General features: G+C 37.7%; 1 protein-coding gene across 1 annotated transcript in view; it reads right to left on the bottom strand.

Annotated features, from left to right (window-relative positions):
• Positions 1 to 16,724, bottom strand: part of Ap3b1 (adaptor-related protein complex 3, beta 1 subunit) — a 258,894-nt gene that overhangs the window by 55,794 nt on the left and 186,376 nt on the right. Inside the window, exon 22 of the mRNA XM_005386022.2 lies at positions 14,620 to 14,726. Within this exon, the coding sequence (XP_005386079.1) occupies positions 14,620 to 14,726 (107 nt within the window). The remainder of the gene's footprint in view (positions 1 to 14,619; positions 14,727 to 16,724) is intronic.

Raw genomic sequence — 16,724 nt, 5'->3', positions numbered from 1 at the left:
TTTAGTGGCTGGGGCTGTGTAGCTCAGCAGTAGAGTGCAGGTTTAGCAAGTGTAGACCCCGGGTTTAATCCATAGCACTGAAGAAATCCCAAAACAACAAAAAACCCAACGCTTAGCCAATCTGTTTGTAACTTGTGTAAAACTTTTTTGTGTGTGTGTGTAAAATCTTTTATTCTACTTCTGAACTTAAAAGCAAATTCTACATATAATTTCATCAATAAATGATTTGTGTATCTAAAAAAGACTTTAAAAAACTTAAAATACTATTATACTTAAAACTCAAAAACAAAAAAAAAATTTTCTTACCTTCTCCTAAGACATAGGCAGTACTGACATTTCTCTACTGTTTATTTCCTATTTCTTTAAGGAAATGCTTTGTTCAAATCAGGATTCCAAAAGCTGCATGTATTGCATCTGGCTGCTATCTCCTGGAAGTATGCATTTTAAAGAGAACTTGCTACAATTTTCTGTTGTCTTTTTGGGGGAGCATATGTTTCTTTTCAACCAAAGTGTAAAGCAGATCTTCAATATTAACATTTAGAGGAGATACTTTAAATTTAGTAATATAGAACAGCTGCAAAATTAGAGAAATAATCCTGATTGATAGGTTTATAAAAACTGCATGCAATTACATTCCTGGACGGCCCGAATAATCCAAGTCTGGTCCAGACCCAGACAAGCGGTTTTCACTTTTCTGCAGTGTTAAGGTCATACACTGTACTGATTTATTGTTACTCCACGCTGTCTGTCTCTGATACTAGATTAACTTCTTAGTGTTAGTTGGGAGTGTACTCTGCAGCTGAATTCGTTTTCTCTTCCTCTGAAAAGAAATTTTTATTAAGTGTCACAATAATATTTTCCATGTTTAGGTCAGGCTGATTTTTAACACTATTAAAATAAGATTCAGCAGTTTTCCATACTATACCCTGTCCTATGTTCATAAACAAATGTGTCATGTACTTTTTACAGGAACAATGGTAACAGAAGTTAAACTGGCTAACTTCTGCCTTAAATTAATCATTATTTAATCCAGGGCATTAAGTAATAATCTAAAACATTAAAACTTTGAGAAATGGGGCTGGGAATTTAGCTCAGCGGCACAGTGCCTGCCTGGCAAGCGTAAGGTCATGAGTTTGATTCCTGGTACCAGAAGAAAAACAAAAACAATAAAAACACTTTGAGAAATGTATTTTTCATTAGAAATACAATTCAGCAGATACAACAAAACATGAACTACGGCAGCTGACTTAAAAGTGGCATATAACTTTAAAACAATTAAAAACGTTTTTAAAAATCTGCAACTGATAATGAATAACAACCATAAATATTGGGGATTAAACCCAGGACCTTCACACTGAGCTACAATGCCAGCCCCTTGAACACAAGTTGTGATCCTCCTGCCTCAGCCTCCCAGAAGGATGGGATTACAGTTATGTACCACCATGCTTGGCTAATCTCTTTTTAAGAAGTAGTTCCTTGTAATGACCTAGGAGGGGAACAGATGAAAATGGGCTGTTACAGCTACGAGAGAGATTATGAGACTTCTTAAATGGCACAGAAACAAAAAGATCAAGCAGCAGGATGGCTCACTTTAAAGTTTAATTTAAAAATTACAGCAATTCAAACACAACAGAATTGAGTAAAAGAACACGACAGGACTCGACTAGGCAATGGAAGCACAAAATACTGTCAAATTTTAATTAGAAAATGCTTTCAATTTAAGCAGACCCAGGCCAGTGATTTTTCATTATTTTTACCACAGTTCCATGACTACTGACATTTTCATCAGAACAAATAAAGGATTTTCCCTAAATTTAAAATGACAAAATTATTTTTAATTTTGACTTATAATTTCATCCTCTTCTAAACCCAAAGGAATGTGGTCTTAGGTGGACATGTCTTTTAGCCTGGGGCTTGAATATACTTTAACTTTTAAAAGTATTAAAAAAAGTTTTTTTAAAGAGCTAGTTCTTCCACCACAGAAGAAACACACACAGTACCATTTCTAAGAATGAGACTATGCACTAGTGAAAGACCATGACTCACTAGGCTTCAAACTACAAAGCTGCAGAGGTATACAAGTGGCTGTAAGTGGAGGTTAGCTGGTGTAACAGTCACCACCAAGGAAATGGTAACACACAATGACAACTTGTACCTATAGAAAATTCCAAATAGGCAAGATGGTTTTACAAAAATGAAACCAGGTAGTAAACTGTAATTACTTATCAGTGAGGCCATTTTTCTCTATTTTCATGCTCAGTGTAAAGCCCATGAGTGCAGGTACCTTGCCCATCCTGTTCACTGCTGCTTCTCTGGCAAAATATTCTGGCCAGAATAAATATTTGAATGGATAAACATTGACCTGAAGGAATCTGGTCTCACTTAGAGAGAGACTGGGGCTTTGTCCCAGTTCCTGTGAGCTTACTCTGAACCTTTAGAATTACTCCAGTAGAGAAGTGACTTTGTTATTCACTGTGGCCCTTTTGAGGCCACATCTCATCAATTATGCCACTGAAGTGTCTCCCGGTGGGCCACTAGACAGTGTACGCTAAGTGAACTCAGGATGGGGACTGGCCTGGCCAGACCAGCTATGTGATTAGGGGTTGGGGCCACTTAATACCAGCCTGACCTCCAGGGAGAGTGGAGAGCTGGAGAGTTTTCACTTAGGGACTGTGATCCCTGCTGATCAAGTCTGTCATTTTTAAGGTAGCTAAGTCAGAGCTTCCTCACAAAACAGGTCACAGGTGCACCATGAGGTCGCCCTCCAAGCTGTCAGGAAGGCCAGGTGGACCTGTGGTAGCTGGTGCTCTGACAGCCTTCAGCAGTCTGTCTACCCCAAAGCATACTACAAACACCACTGCCTCTCTATAGGCAACAGGACACAGTAAGATTAGAAAGCAAGAAATTAACGAATGATCACTACAACTTCCCAATCACAAGGGATCACCAGCACACTCCTCTGGCATCACACCTGGTTATTCCCACCTGCACAAGCTATACTGTAGCCACATTCAACTACTATTACAGCACCATTCTTTCATGCTCTTGGCATTTCCTCTACCCGCTGATTCCTCCTTTTACTTCAGTCAGCTACACGCGCCTTTACTTATTCTAGACTGTTTCAAGGTCTCATAGGTAAATTCTTTTCTAAGAGATTTTGGCACCAGGAGCAATTAGATTTGTGCCTCTAGTAGCACAGCACTTACAACACTATTAGTCTCTTTTTCTCAGTAAGTGGAGTTTCCTGATGTCCAGCTCTGTATTTCACTTCCTTCTTTCACTCTTTTCATACGGTCTTTTGCTTTTTTCATCACTATTTCTTTTTATGTGGTGCTGGGGATTGAACCTATATTACTGTGCATCCTAGGCAAGTGCTCTACATTGAGCTAAACCCCTTTTTCTTTCTTTCTCTTTTTTTATTTTGAGAGAGGGTCTCACTATGGAGTTCAGGCCAGCCTTGAACTTACAATGTAGCCCAAGCCAGCCTTGCCTCATCCTCCTGAGTGCTGGGGTTACCCTAGCCCTCTTAAAATTTTATTTTGAGACAGGGGCTCACAAAGTTGCCCAGTGTCTTTGAAGTTATGATTGTCTGAGATTCCTGGTGTTCTCTGGTTGATTCTTAAAAGCATGATGTTTCTCAAAATTCCATCTTTGTCTCTTTTCACCCCACAAAGTTTCCTTGTGTTGGTCCTTCTATCTCTACATGTTAAACTATGATCTGTACCCCTGTGGTCTGGGGATGTGCTTGAAATGTATGTGCACACACATCTATGGATCTTTTTCAATGGCTGGCCCTGGTTTTGCTCTCAAATCCAGAAAGCATGTTTCCTTTCTTACAGTAAGTCTTTTTCTTTACCTTTCCTTCTTCTTTCTTTTTTTCAGTCTTGAAACAGGTCTTCACTATGCAGTTCAGGGTGGCCTTAAATTCACTTTGTAGCCCAGGATAGTCTCGAACTCATGGCCATCCTCCTGCCTCAGCCTCCTGAGTGCTGGGATTACAAGCTTATGCCACCACACCTGCCTCTTACTGTAAATCTCCAACCTGATGCTCCACAAGCCCCTAAGAGTCAGCATTAAATTTCAATGTCACTGTCTTTGCCATTTTTTCCTGTATGTATTTTCAATCTTGGTTAACAGAGTGGTACTTTTATCCAAAGAATCATTCAAACGGAAACCTCAGTTATCTATCTAGGCAATGACTAAGCTGTTCTGTTACTCTGCTCTTGCCTATCTTCCACATAACTTTTATAAAACAAAGACTTGATCACCACTAATAATCTCTGAAAAATCCTCAATCTTCCTTTTGAACTCCTCACAATACCGTGACCAGCCTTACCCGTACCCACCTCTCTCTCCCAATACATAATTTCCTACACTAGCTAGTTCTAGCTACTCAACTTCTCAAAGGTATGCAACACACTTTATCTTGTAACTGGCCATGTTCTGCAGCTGAAACACTTGTCTCTGTTCCTTCTTGTTGGTGAACTCAGTCACTCTCCAAGCCCCAACAGAAGTACGACTCGCCATTGCTTTACTGACTGTGCCTCTTTCACGATGACTTAGAGCCTTGTGGAGAAGCGAAATTTTTTGGTTTGTTCCATTCACTTAACCATGAGCTCCTTCAGGAAGGGACTGTCTTAATAAGCTGTTATCTGTAATCTTAGTCTAGTAACCTGGTGGTACGGTGTTCAATTCAAAAAATACCTTTAAAGTCAATGAAATGAAGCCATGTCAAGGAGTCTTTGTGTGTGTGTGTGTGTGTGTGTGTGTGTGTGTGAGAGAGAGAGAGAGAGAGAGAGAGAGAGAGAGAGAGAGAGCGAGCGAGCGAGAGAGCACGAGCACATACCCAGAGGACCTCACTACTTCTACGAACAGCACACAGCAAAGAACAGAGCCCCGCGTGCCTTACCTATTTCTCTGTTAAGAGCTCCCAGGTCTTGGAAGTGGCCACACCAAGAGCACAGGTTCAGGGATCTAAAAGCCAGCTCCTCTGTGCTCGGCTTCAACAAAGGCGAAATCCATATCAAACTCTTTTCTGAATATCATTCAGCCAATTCTTTTTAAAGAAGTTACCATCCATGATCACGTAAATGGCTAATATAAGGAAATATTTTTCTCTGCAACAAAGTCTAAAGATTTAAATTATGATTTTATTATAATTTTATTATAAGTCTTCCAAGAGGAGTCTTACAATATTTTTTGTGTGATCTGAAAAAGTGAAATGGTACTGCTAAACTCTCATTTTTCTGAATTCTTTTTTAATTCAGAATCTATGAAAATTAAACACAGAACAAAGTATGGCTGACAGTGCACAATCTATGAGGAAAATAAGGATTTGCCAGGCAAATCATGGAATAAGTAAGATGACAGGGCACATATTTATGTATGCACGTATGCTTATTTATGTATTTACTTGTTGGTTGGTTCATTGGTTTTTTGAGACAGGGTCTCACTATGTAGCCCAGGCTGGCTCGAACTTACAGTGATCCTTCTGCCTCAGCTTCCCAAGTGCAGGGATTACAGGTGTGTGTCACTGTGCCCAGCCTAATGCATTTTAATAAATAAATTGGGTATACCACATATGGCATACATATAGGCTGATTTATTTAATTTTAAAGAAGATCAAAAAGACAATAAAGGGAATGAAATTTAGAAGCAAAACTTTGAATTCATGTTTGGCATCTGCTTTCTCATCTCCTGTGGTATGAGCAACAACAAGGAGAAATAATTAATTTTTATAAGGAAAATAAACAATATTAAAAAATTTTTAAATAAAAAATAATTATCTTTAGGTTTGTGGAAAGAAGTGAAATGATGTACGTAGGATATAACTGAGGCCATCTACACTAACATTTAATGTTTATTACTGGTCCAATTATACCCAGACATAAAATAATTTAGGCAAAGAAGCATCAATAATAGACTGAAAAATAAAATAAGCATACAGATTAAAAACAAAACCACAACAGTGCCACTAGCACCAGGAATAGTTTTAGAAATCTGGTGACTCCCGCAAGTGCATCCCTCCCAGATTTCGCTCTGCTTTCCCCTGGCATGAGAGTTAACTGGTATTTACATGTGGTGTGGGGGCTGGGGATTTAGCTCACCGGCAAAGCGCCTGCCTGGCAAGCGCAAGGTCATGAGTTTGGTTCCCGGTACCGGAGAAAAACAAAAAAAAAAAAAAAAACCAAAAAACAAAACATGTGGTGTTCATGGTTACTGGTATACTTCTATACATTTTCTACATATGTATGCATCTACCAGCTATCCAATTATTTTACATGTTCTTAAAAGTTTCTATGAATAGCTTTATATTACATGGACCCATTAATTTAATTTTCTTCAAATTGCTGTGGAGATGGATCTATGTTCATCATGTATTTGTAGTTCATCCATTTTACAACTGGCATAGTATTTTATTGTATATATATGTCACAATTTATGTATCTATACTAGCAATAGATATTTAGTTTCCAACAGTTTGCTTTTCCAATGTGCCAGTGAGCATCTTGCACATATTTTCATGTGTATCTACATGGCCCACTACATCACAGAGGTGGATAAATTTAACCTACTTCCAAAATTACCCTCTAAAGTGTGGTTTTACCACTGTGCAGTTCTACCACCAATCTATCAAAACTTACATTAATTACTTTTTAACTAATAAGCTCTCATGTTTCAGATTTAAACTAGGTTAATGCAATTGATGGTAGGAAGAAACTGTCATGAGAGAAAAACTTGATTGCTTGGTTGGAAGCAAACAGAACGAATTACTACAGAGTCTAAACCAACTAAGCAATGATTTCACCAAAGGCACTTCTCTTGGAAACATTTATGAGCAGAAGTAGCACATTGTCAGCAGAATAAGCTCTCAGTTGGAGTACAGTAGCCTGACTTAGATGTACAGAACTTTATAGGGCAGATTTAGCAACTGAGCTTCTCTACAATAAAGGTTCCAATAGGGCAGTCCCTGGTGCCCCTTGGCAACCTTATCTGCTCTTGTCAGCGAAGCACCATTCTCTCTCTCCCATCTCCTCTTACAGAGAAATAGGTAAGGCACACGGGGCCCTGTTCCTTACTGTGCGCTGTTTATAGAAGACAGTGAGGTCCTCTAGATATGCGCTCGCTCTCCCTTTCCCTCTCCCTCTCCCCCTCTCCCTCTCTCCCCTTCTCCCTCTCCTCCTCTCCCTCCTCTCTGCCTCTCTTTCTAGCTCCCTCTCCCCCTTCTCCCTCCCTCCATCTATCCATTTCTCTCTCTCTCTCTCACTAGGTTGTTGGCTGGCCTCAAACTCCTAGGCCAGTGACAGTGAATCTTTTAGAGACCAGTGCCAAACTGCGACTCAAAATCCACTTATTTATAGCAAAGTGCCAACACTGCAATTAAACCTGGATATTGAAACTTTAGTTTAGAAAAAAAAAAACAACCCATACATGAACATCTTTGGTCTTAAAAGAAAAAAAAGTAACACAAGTGCCACAGGTTCACCACCACGGTCCTAGCTCAAGTGATTCTTCTGTGCCGTCCTCCAAGTGGTGGGACTACATACAGGCAAGTGTCACTACTCCTGGCTGTCTGGGTCACTTTTTAAAATTCTCCTGGCATAGTTCTATTATCCAATTTAGGGGATGAAGGCAAGGAAAAATGTAGGATAGGTGATGTCAAATCTGTTTTTACTGAACACAAAGGCACCTGAGACCCTGTCAATCCTAATTTTGACTAGGTCCTTCCTCTCATACCTTATGTCCGGTCCAAGATCCTTAAACCTGAATCTAATACCAATCCTCAAATTGCAAAGGTGCACTATTCTCCTCATTCCAGGGCCATAAAATCAAATTTTGGAGTTTACAGCTGTAGAACAGAATTCAAACATTTTTGATCCAGTATTTAATTTGATTTTTGTAAAAGCACATTTACATATTCAGGGAATTTGTAACAACTGATTTTTCATCCCTACAAGAAGCCAACCACCATGAGGATTGTATCTCTGTTCTCAGGGCTTGATTTAGACTCACGACCTAACAATGATCTAGAGGGAAAAAACTAACCACTGCATATCACTGAAATATTACACCAGGAACTAAAATTATTCCTCATTTACACAGGCATCTGTGGGTCAGCATATGTAAGACTGAAACGAATACTGTTTCTACATTATCTTTACCATATAGTTTTCATGTGTATCTACATGGCCCACTGCATATAGTTTGTACAAGTAAATCCTTTCCTTATAGTGATGTTTATTATGCATTATTTTTAAAACTCTCTGAATAAATGATTCAAAGAGAACAAACAGGGAAAGTTTTCATTAGAAAATATTTGATGGGAACAAGGAATTGTTCTTCGAGTTTTAACAGAAACACTTAGGTAATTTCAAAAAATAAAATCTACTCAAATTGTCAAATGCACAAGGAAAACAATCTACCAGAAGAAAAACCATGCGTAAACTGTGAAGTCAGCATATAAGCTAAAAACTGTTTCATCTATTTTTTACAAAACAATTTAAGTAATTCTGGTGTAACTATTTTCAGTACTTTGAAATTCTGTCTTAGGTTCATGTACACATAGAATATTAGATCTAAAGTAAAACATGGAAAAATCAAATGACTTTCTCAGTACCACTCGACTAATTAGTAGTGATGATTCAGAAAGACAAGAGCTAGTTGTGTTAATAAAAAAGAATCATAGTCATCCATACACCTGTGTTCCATTTCTGCTAAAACATTTTTGAAAATGTATTGCAAAGAAAATCTGGAAAATACTGAAAAATATACTGGAGAAAAATATAATCTATACATCCATAATCTGATCATTGAGAAAAAAAAATGTTAACATTATGATGGTTTCTTCTACTCTTTCATTTCCTCGGTATTTAAAAACACAACAGTACAGTTTGTCAAAACTGAAATCTATATATATACATATAACATTTCTGTATCTTTTTTCTTCACATTGTATTTTTTCATCTCATTAAAGTAATAAAAAATTTTATAACGATTATACAAAATTCCTTAAATTGTTTTTGCTACATTTTATATTCTCGTATCATTAGACATTTAGGTTCACAACCAACCATGAATATAAATCTTCACACCATTTCTAATTATTTCCTTGGAAGAAAGATTACTGGGTCATCTTTATATCTGATGGTTCTTTACATAGATGACCAAACTGCCATCCAGAAAGATACTTTATCCTTGCACGAGCCTAGTGGTGTATAATGCCTATTTCATAGAGACCCTCACCAACAATGGACACCGGTTTCTGTAACATTTTGATAATGTCCAAGCAAAGTGTTTCTTTAAATGTGCATTTATTGATCACTACTACTGAATATTTTTAGCATTATCTGTGTTTCCTCTCTATAAATAATGCACTTATATCACTTGTCCACAAATGTTTTATTGAAGTATAAGATACATAAAGCATGCACATCTTAACTGCAAAGCTTAAAGACTTTCCCTAAACTGAACATACCATCACATACCATCACACAGGTCAGCATTTCCTAAGTTCCTCTCATGTTCTCTACAAGCACTAATTCTAAGAGTAATCTTTATTCTGACTTGTAATACCATAAATTAATTTTGCCTACTTTGATACTTTTGCCTATTTTCATAGTAACAATTTACTGTTTTAAAATTAGTATTATGAAACATTTAACCATTATAGAAAAGTATAGAAAAAGAAATCAATAATTGCTCCAAAAATCATGCCACCTGAAATAACTGTTAACCACTGTGTGATCGATTGACAACTGGTGGTCAACTTGTAACACCCAGCTGAACTGAACCAGTGTGGTGCCGGGTATGGGAGGCCCACCTGAGGACTCTTGCCGGCAGCATAAGAGGCAAAACTGGACAGGAAAAAATTTAGAAGCTGTAAGAAAGCTGCTAGGGAAGTTGTTAGGGAAGCTGTAGGGAGCTGCTGACTTTCCTCATGAACTCAGCTGTTACCATCGAAGGAGCTCAGGACCTTGTTGTTGTTGAAAATAGCTACGGTTCACCTTGGGGAAGCTCTGGTCCTTACTTTGAGGATAGCTTCCTGGCTCCAGAGGGGGAGATGGTGCACTGCTCACTCTCCTGGAGGAGCTTGTCCTGTTGGCTTTGCTGATGGGAACTCAGCTGTTGCTGAAGGAGCTCAAGACCTCACTGTTACTGAGGATGACTGGTACTTTTCAGGTAGAACTCTGATTCTTTTTTCTTCTTTTTTGCTACCAGGAAACAAACTCAGGACCTTGCACTTGCCAAGCAGGTGCTGTGCAGCACCCGGTGCTGAGCTATATCCCCGGCCCACAGCTCTGGTTCTTACTTTGAGCATTGCTTCTTGGCTCCAGTGCAAATCCCTCAGCCTGCTAGCACAGATCCTTCATCCCGCTGGTGTACTATCTAGCTTCCACCACTGTCCTTTGGGCCTTTCAGGACAGAGTTGTGAAACAGGCCTGCACGAGACATCGCCACGGGCTCTAGGCCTCCAGCTGGACTCATGGGATGCATTGTTATGGGTTCTAGGTTTTTGGGTGGACTCATGGAGGACATTACTGCGGGATCCAGACCCTCAGCTGGATTCTCTGGTCTTTAGTGTGTGGACAGATTTCCCGTACTCTCTTTGTGTATGATTCTTTGGGTGACTATTATAAATAATCTTATAAAATAAGTGTTCTGTATTGTATTGCTCCCCTTGCAAAAACCCCCAAACCACAACACACTGTGAATGTAACACAACTTAAACATGGACAAATATAGAGAAACAAATTATTTTGTTAAATGAGATTATAGTGGTGTTTTAATTGAATAATTAAAATTAAGAATGTAAAAACTTTCCAAAACTTCAGATAAATGTTCTTTGAATAAATGTAAACTATTAAGAGGTTTGAGATTAAAAATAAAAAGTGTCTCAGCTTTGCATAATACTAATCAATCTCTTACTATGAGAAAAAAAAATGAAACAACAGGTAGCGTCTCATTATTTTCTCTCCCTATCATCTAGTTTTGGTTTCTTGTATTTTTTTTTACCATTTCTATTCAATTGGTAGCTACTAATTCTGTTATTTTGTATCTATTAATTGGTTTGCTCATTAAGCAATACCATTTTTTTAAAAAGTAGGACTCAATAGTTATCTTTTTTTTTTTTTTTTGCTTTTTTGGTTTTCTTCCGGTACCAGGAATTGAACTCACGACCCTGTGCTTGTCAGGCAGGCACTGTACTGCTGAGCTAAATCCCCAGCCCCTCAATAGTTATTTTCATATTTGAGCATAAGCAGCCTTAACAGGACAAAGATAACACAAGTTTCTTGGGTCATATTTTGTTTCCTTTATAAAGTTATAATAGCAATAATAAAAAAATAATAGAAACTCCACATATGTTAACACTTTTCAAATACTAACAATTCTATGAGGTACGACTCACTATTATCTTTATTTCACAGATGGAAAAACGCTTCAGCCATGAAAAGTAAACTGGCTTGCCTCAGAGCCTCAGGGTATAAGCAGCAGAGCTCTGACTGAATACCGCGTCCTGGGCTGTGTTGGCTGTGTTGGCTGTGTTGGCTGTGTTGTCTGGAGCACCCACTGAAAGGGGAACAGCAAAGGAGGCCACTGGCTGTAAGGACCAAGGGCCTGCAATGCCTGATGTACCACAGTACCTGCTGCCCTGCAGTGAGCAGGGCAGAGCACTCACCACTGCAGCTGGTACCACATCCCTTTACAGAAGCACTGCTTCAATTTTGCGTATTACTGATTTCCTACGCAAAAAAGAACCAGTAACATTCAAATGTCTTATGGACATTCACACTATAAAGTTTGTTTAAAATGACTTACTTTTAGGGCATTTTACATATAAGTACAAAGCATTTTGGGTAGGTTTTAATATGCTCAATTTTTTAAAAACACAACTACTCTGATCCAGAAAAACTATTCAATGTTTGGATATTTATGTCATACCACAAAGCATAATATTTGAGGTCCTAATGCAATACCTTACCTCAGTCTGCATTTAGAGCTCCCACATTTATGAATTTTACATATGAGTGCCAGCATCACTTCATCATTTCATTACACCTTCCAGTGTGTTGTCATGGCCAAACATGTACACATCACAGTAAATATTACATCATTATAAATTTTTTAATTTTGCCTTTCTACTCAACTGAGGCAACATGCTGACTTTAAAGTTACAGATATACCCTATTACCTATGAATTTTATTCTAGGGTCTGAAAAAGTTCCTGTATTTGTTGAGATCCCTTAACATCATATGTAAGCTGTAATTCTTGAAAGTTTCTCTTTTGATTCTTTTCTTTGCACATCTTTAGTCCACTTCTTTGCAAATTCATATAAGTAAAGAGAAAACTTAAAATTTCACTGATTTTTCTCCTTTTCTCAGTATTGTTTTGAAGGTGCTGGTGAGATTGGGGGCCTTGCCACTGCACACTGCACACTATTTCCACAGGGCTAACTTTTCAAAGTTTTATCTTTTTCTTTAAAGTTATTCCTTTCCTTGTCTGCTGGCGGCAGCTCTTTGTTGCTCTTTATTTTGGGGGCTGCTGGCTTTTGGAGAGGAGTGCTGGGAGCCTACTTCAGCTGCAGTACCTGAGAGCTCTTCTCCACCTATTTGGGTAGAGTGCTTTTCTTTCCTTTGAAGAAATCATCCCAATACGTATTTTCCTTAGTGTAAGAGGGCAAATCTTTCAATTGCTGTGTGAGGAATGAAAACTTACTACAAGCTTTTCTGATCTCAACTGCATTTTTCTTACAACTAACAAAGTGTAAGAGGGTCCATTATTATGTATCAAGTAACTTCCAAAAATACTAGTTAATATTTATCGAGTGACAACAATGCACTAGTCTCTGTTCTCAGAGGTTTATGTATTATCAACTCATTAATCTCATAATAATCCATAAGGTAGCTATTATGCTCACAGATAACTGAAGTGCATAAATGCTACTACTTTACCAATTTTCCAAGGTCAAATAGCTAGCAAGTGGTAAAGCCCCGATTTGTACCCTAGCCATCTGATACCAAAACACAAGTAGTCACTTATCCTTCCTGGAAATCAAATTTTCAGGGATTTCCTATTCCAATCAAGGAACTAACTACTTCATGATAGGTTTTCTAATGACCACTTTTCTCTGTAGAGTAACACAAATTCTCAACAAATATTACTTGTACAAATAAAAGATGTGATTGTTTTCAATGCTCCTCCATCTCTTTTTTTAATGTGATTTCTTCTAGTAATATGAAGGGCAAACTAAACCCCAAACACAATTCTCACTTCTGGGAGGCCTACACAAAAACCTCTTTGTGCACCTCACAGGATGACAGCTTAGCGTTCCCTGTACTTTCTAAGTGACCTGAAATACACATCACTCTTTCAAGTAGTTCACTGGATGGCCTTGGTGTATCAATCTGCTCTGAAGGAGAAAATGTTTTAACACTGTACAAGACTTAGTGTTCTTCCTCCCCACCTCTGGTGGAGGAGCTCTATGCTCCCTGGCAGCGGAGAACACCATGTGTCAGCCCTGGGACCCACCTGCTGCTCCAGATCCGCTCACTCTTCTCGTGCCCATCAAAGCTCTACAACTATCTTCTATTCCCTTAGCTTATAGGTTTCTGGCAATAAACCTAACCCAAGATCAAGCATCTCCACAGACTGTACGTCCTTGGCAGTACACTTGATTTAAAGTGAAAGTGTAGTGGGTATACCATGTTAACACAAAAAAAGTCACTGCAATTTTACATATATGACAGGTTGATGGCTTTGACATTATTTTGTTGAAAGCAGGACTCTCAACCTCATTTCTAGTCTCACCCCACAAACATTATTAAAGGATTTTTAAAAAAGATATCAACACATGCAAATAAATGTATGAAAAAAAAGAAAAGAAAAATATTATCTTGGGCATTTTAAAATGAAAACTGTTAGGAATTTTTAGTAGCTTGTGGCAAAAAAAAAAGGAGCCAAATGGTAGTAATAAAATGATTATGGGAGTGAAAGTTGTTTAATATAGACTTTGGGAGGGGAGGACATTGGTATTAGGGATTGATCCAGGGCCATGAACTCTTCCACTCAGTGAGATCCCCTATCTCCTAAACAATAATTCTTTATTGCAAAATTCAGGGCTAGTCATGAGTCCATAATGACATTTTAAACTACTGTAGACCACATATATGGTAACAGTTCTGTAAGATTATATTGCATAGAGATAGCACTGCTGTCTTAGTTTGGGTAAGTATGCTCAATGATGCTCTCACAATGACCAAATCACCCAATGATGCATTTACTAGAACATATCTTTGTTAAGCAACACCACTCCATAAACTACTTGATAAGGCAAGGATTCCTGTATATTACAGGTTTGTAACATAGATTTTTAACACTGCCAGAGAGAACGTATACATAATTAAATGTGGTTAATAAGCAAAAGCAAATTGAGAAGATAATGGTTTGGGTAGAGTAAATTTAAAAACCATTTACAAAATTAAAACGTCTTCTGTGAATTGGACTTGTTAAGAGAAAGAACTATTCAAGACTAAGAACCCACTTCAATCATCTGCACTGAAATAAAAAAGATGCAATGGCACAATATGAAAACTGAGCTGGTGTTTTAAAAAATAACTTACGTTGATGACAGATGAGGAAGTTGACAAGTTTAAGCCTTCAAGATCAGCTATCAAGCTTGGAGAAAGCACTGGTGTGGGAAGTGCAACTGGAGTGGATATGGGGTTAACTGTAAGAAAAGGCCCAAATTAGCAAATGTGCATGAAAATTTAATTCCAATTATTGAAAGCAACATTTTTATTTTGTTAGTAAATCTAATTAAATTACTTTGATTAATAAATGTATGACAATTCTATTTAACATCTTGATTTAGTCAAGTTATTATCAAGTCATGGCAGTTATTAGTCTTTGCTTTCAAAACATAATGGCAAATCCTATAACAAAACAGGGATATAAATATCTTGAGTAATAGTTTTTGAAAATTTTTATCACATAACATTATCACTAACATTTATCACCCAGTTAATTTCACTAACAGAAAAAGGTGAAGAACCATTTTTCCACATTAATATAAAGAATCACAATAGTTTTCAAGAGAGTTCTCCAGTTGAGTCAGAGGTCTTAAAAAAAGTATGTTTAAATCATTTCTCTATTTTATTCTCCACTCTAATTAATCAGTGGTCCAAGATGTATAATTCTCTTCTAAGTACACTTTGTCAGCAAAGCTATGTGGTGACAGAAATGTTTTTACTTGTTCTAGACAATCAAGTACTTAGAAGCAGGTAACTAGAAGTTTGAAAATCTTTTAAAAATGAAAACAAGATCATGTCATTCTCTTAAGACTCTTCACAGCTCACGGCTCTTGTAAGATCAAAGCCCAACTCTTTAACCAAGTGCATACAACTCTCCACAATCTAGCTCAGCCCCAAGTGGCAGAATGACCTATGACAACAGAAATGTTCTCAATCTGTGCTGTCTAATATGGTGGCCACATATGCACTCTCTGAACAGAACCAAGATGACTAAACACATACATTTCTAATTTTACCTAATTTAAATTTAAGTAACTAGATGTGGTTAGTGAGCGCCATATCAGACATCTCAGGTATAGCTTATCTCCAATTTCATTAGATTCTCTAGTTCGAAGGAATACTAGTTATTTGTAGTCTACTCTGTTCCCTAAAAGGTCTACTTCTTGGTTTCATTCATCTTGCAACTTCTGCCCCAAGAACACCTGAGGGAAAGCCTTTCCTGACTCACCTAAAACAAGTCATACGTCCTTCTTTGTTGCACACATTTGCTTGAACAAACTGCTATAACTACTTCTCACATAACACAAATCTGTGTCTTTACATGTTTTTATTTCTCCCAGCCTGTGTGAAGAGACTTTAACCTACTCTCTTTTAGTGCTTACTACATTCAATTGTTTGCTGAATGAAACAAAAAGTGGAGAAAGTTTTAGCTTCCAACAAATTCTTACTCTAAAACAATACTATAAAGACAGTAACACAATATGGCATAATTTTTAAAGCACCTTTTTCTAATTTTATTTTCACAATGTCCTGTGAATTAGGCAGAAGAAATTCTAATTCATGAAGTTAATAATAAATACTTAGCAAGATAGGAAAGGGGAGACAAGTTTAAGATATGGCTCTGTCTTCACTTAACTTTAAATTTAATTAAGAAAGAATATGCATGCTTTAAAAAACAAAGTAACAATTCAATCTATAAATGATAGTGCCAACAAAAGAAAACTTTAAAAGGAAATCTCAAATGAAATGTATGTATAAAAGGAAAAGCAGGTGGAGGAAGGCGTGACGCATGGAGCCTTTGGTCCTCCCCCACTCTCTGTGTGGCCAACATACTGCTACAAACGCCGAGGCTTCCTCACACATAGGCCAAAAACCACTGCCTGGTCAGCAGCACCAAGGACAGGAGGGTCACTGGGGCCAGGGTGTAAGGCGACGTGAAGAACAGGAAGTGATAAGGCCTAGTTTTTAAATCAGGATGGGATGTGAGTTAAGAGGAAAGGAAGACTCTAGTTACTTGCCAGATGACAGAATGCTGTAAACAAAGAAGGTGAGTTAGGAAACTGGAGAGTGAAGAAAGCTGGATTTATCTGCAGACCACAAGAAAACTGTAAACAATCTACAAATGATGTAATAAATGATATAATAAATATGGTACTGAAGGATGACTGACCAGTGACAGTGTGAGGGAGAATGCA

Source organism: Chinchilla lanigera, unplaced genomic scaffold, assembly GCF_000276665.1.
Source record: "Chinchilla lanigera isolate Chin_1 unplaced genomic scaffold, ChiLan1.0 scaffold00024, whole genome shotgun sequence".
Classification (NCBI taxonomy): domain Eukaryota; kingdom Metazoa; phylum Chordata; class Mammalia; order Rodentia; family Chinchillidae; genus Chinchilla; species Chinchilla lanigera.
Note: the sequence above shows the minus strand (reverse complement) of the source record. Positions and strands in the feature narration are given on the sequence as shown.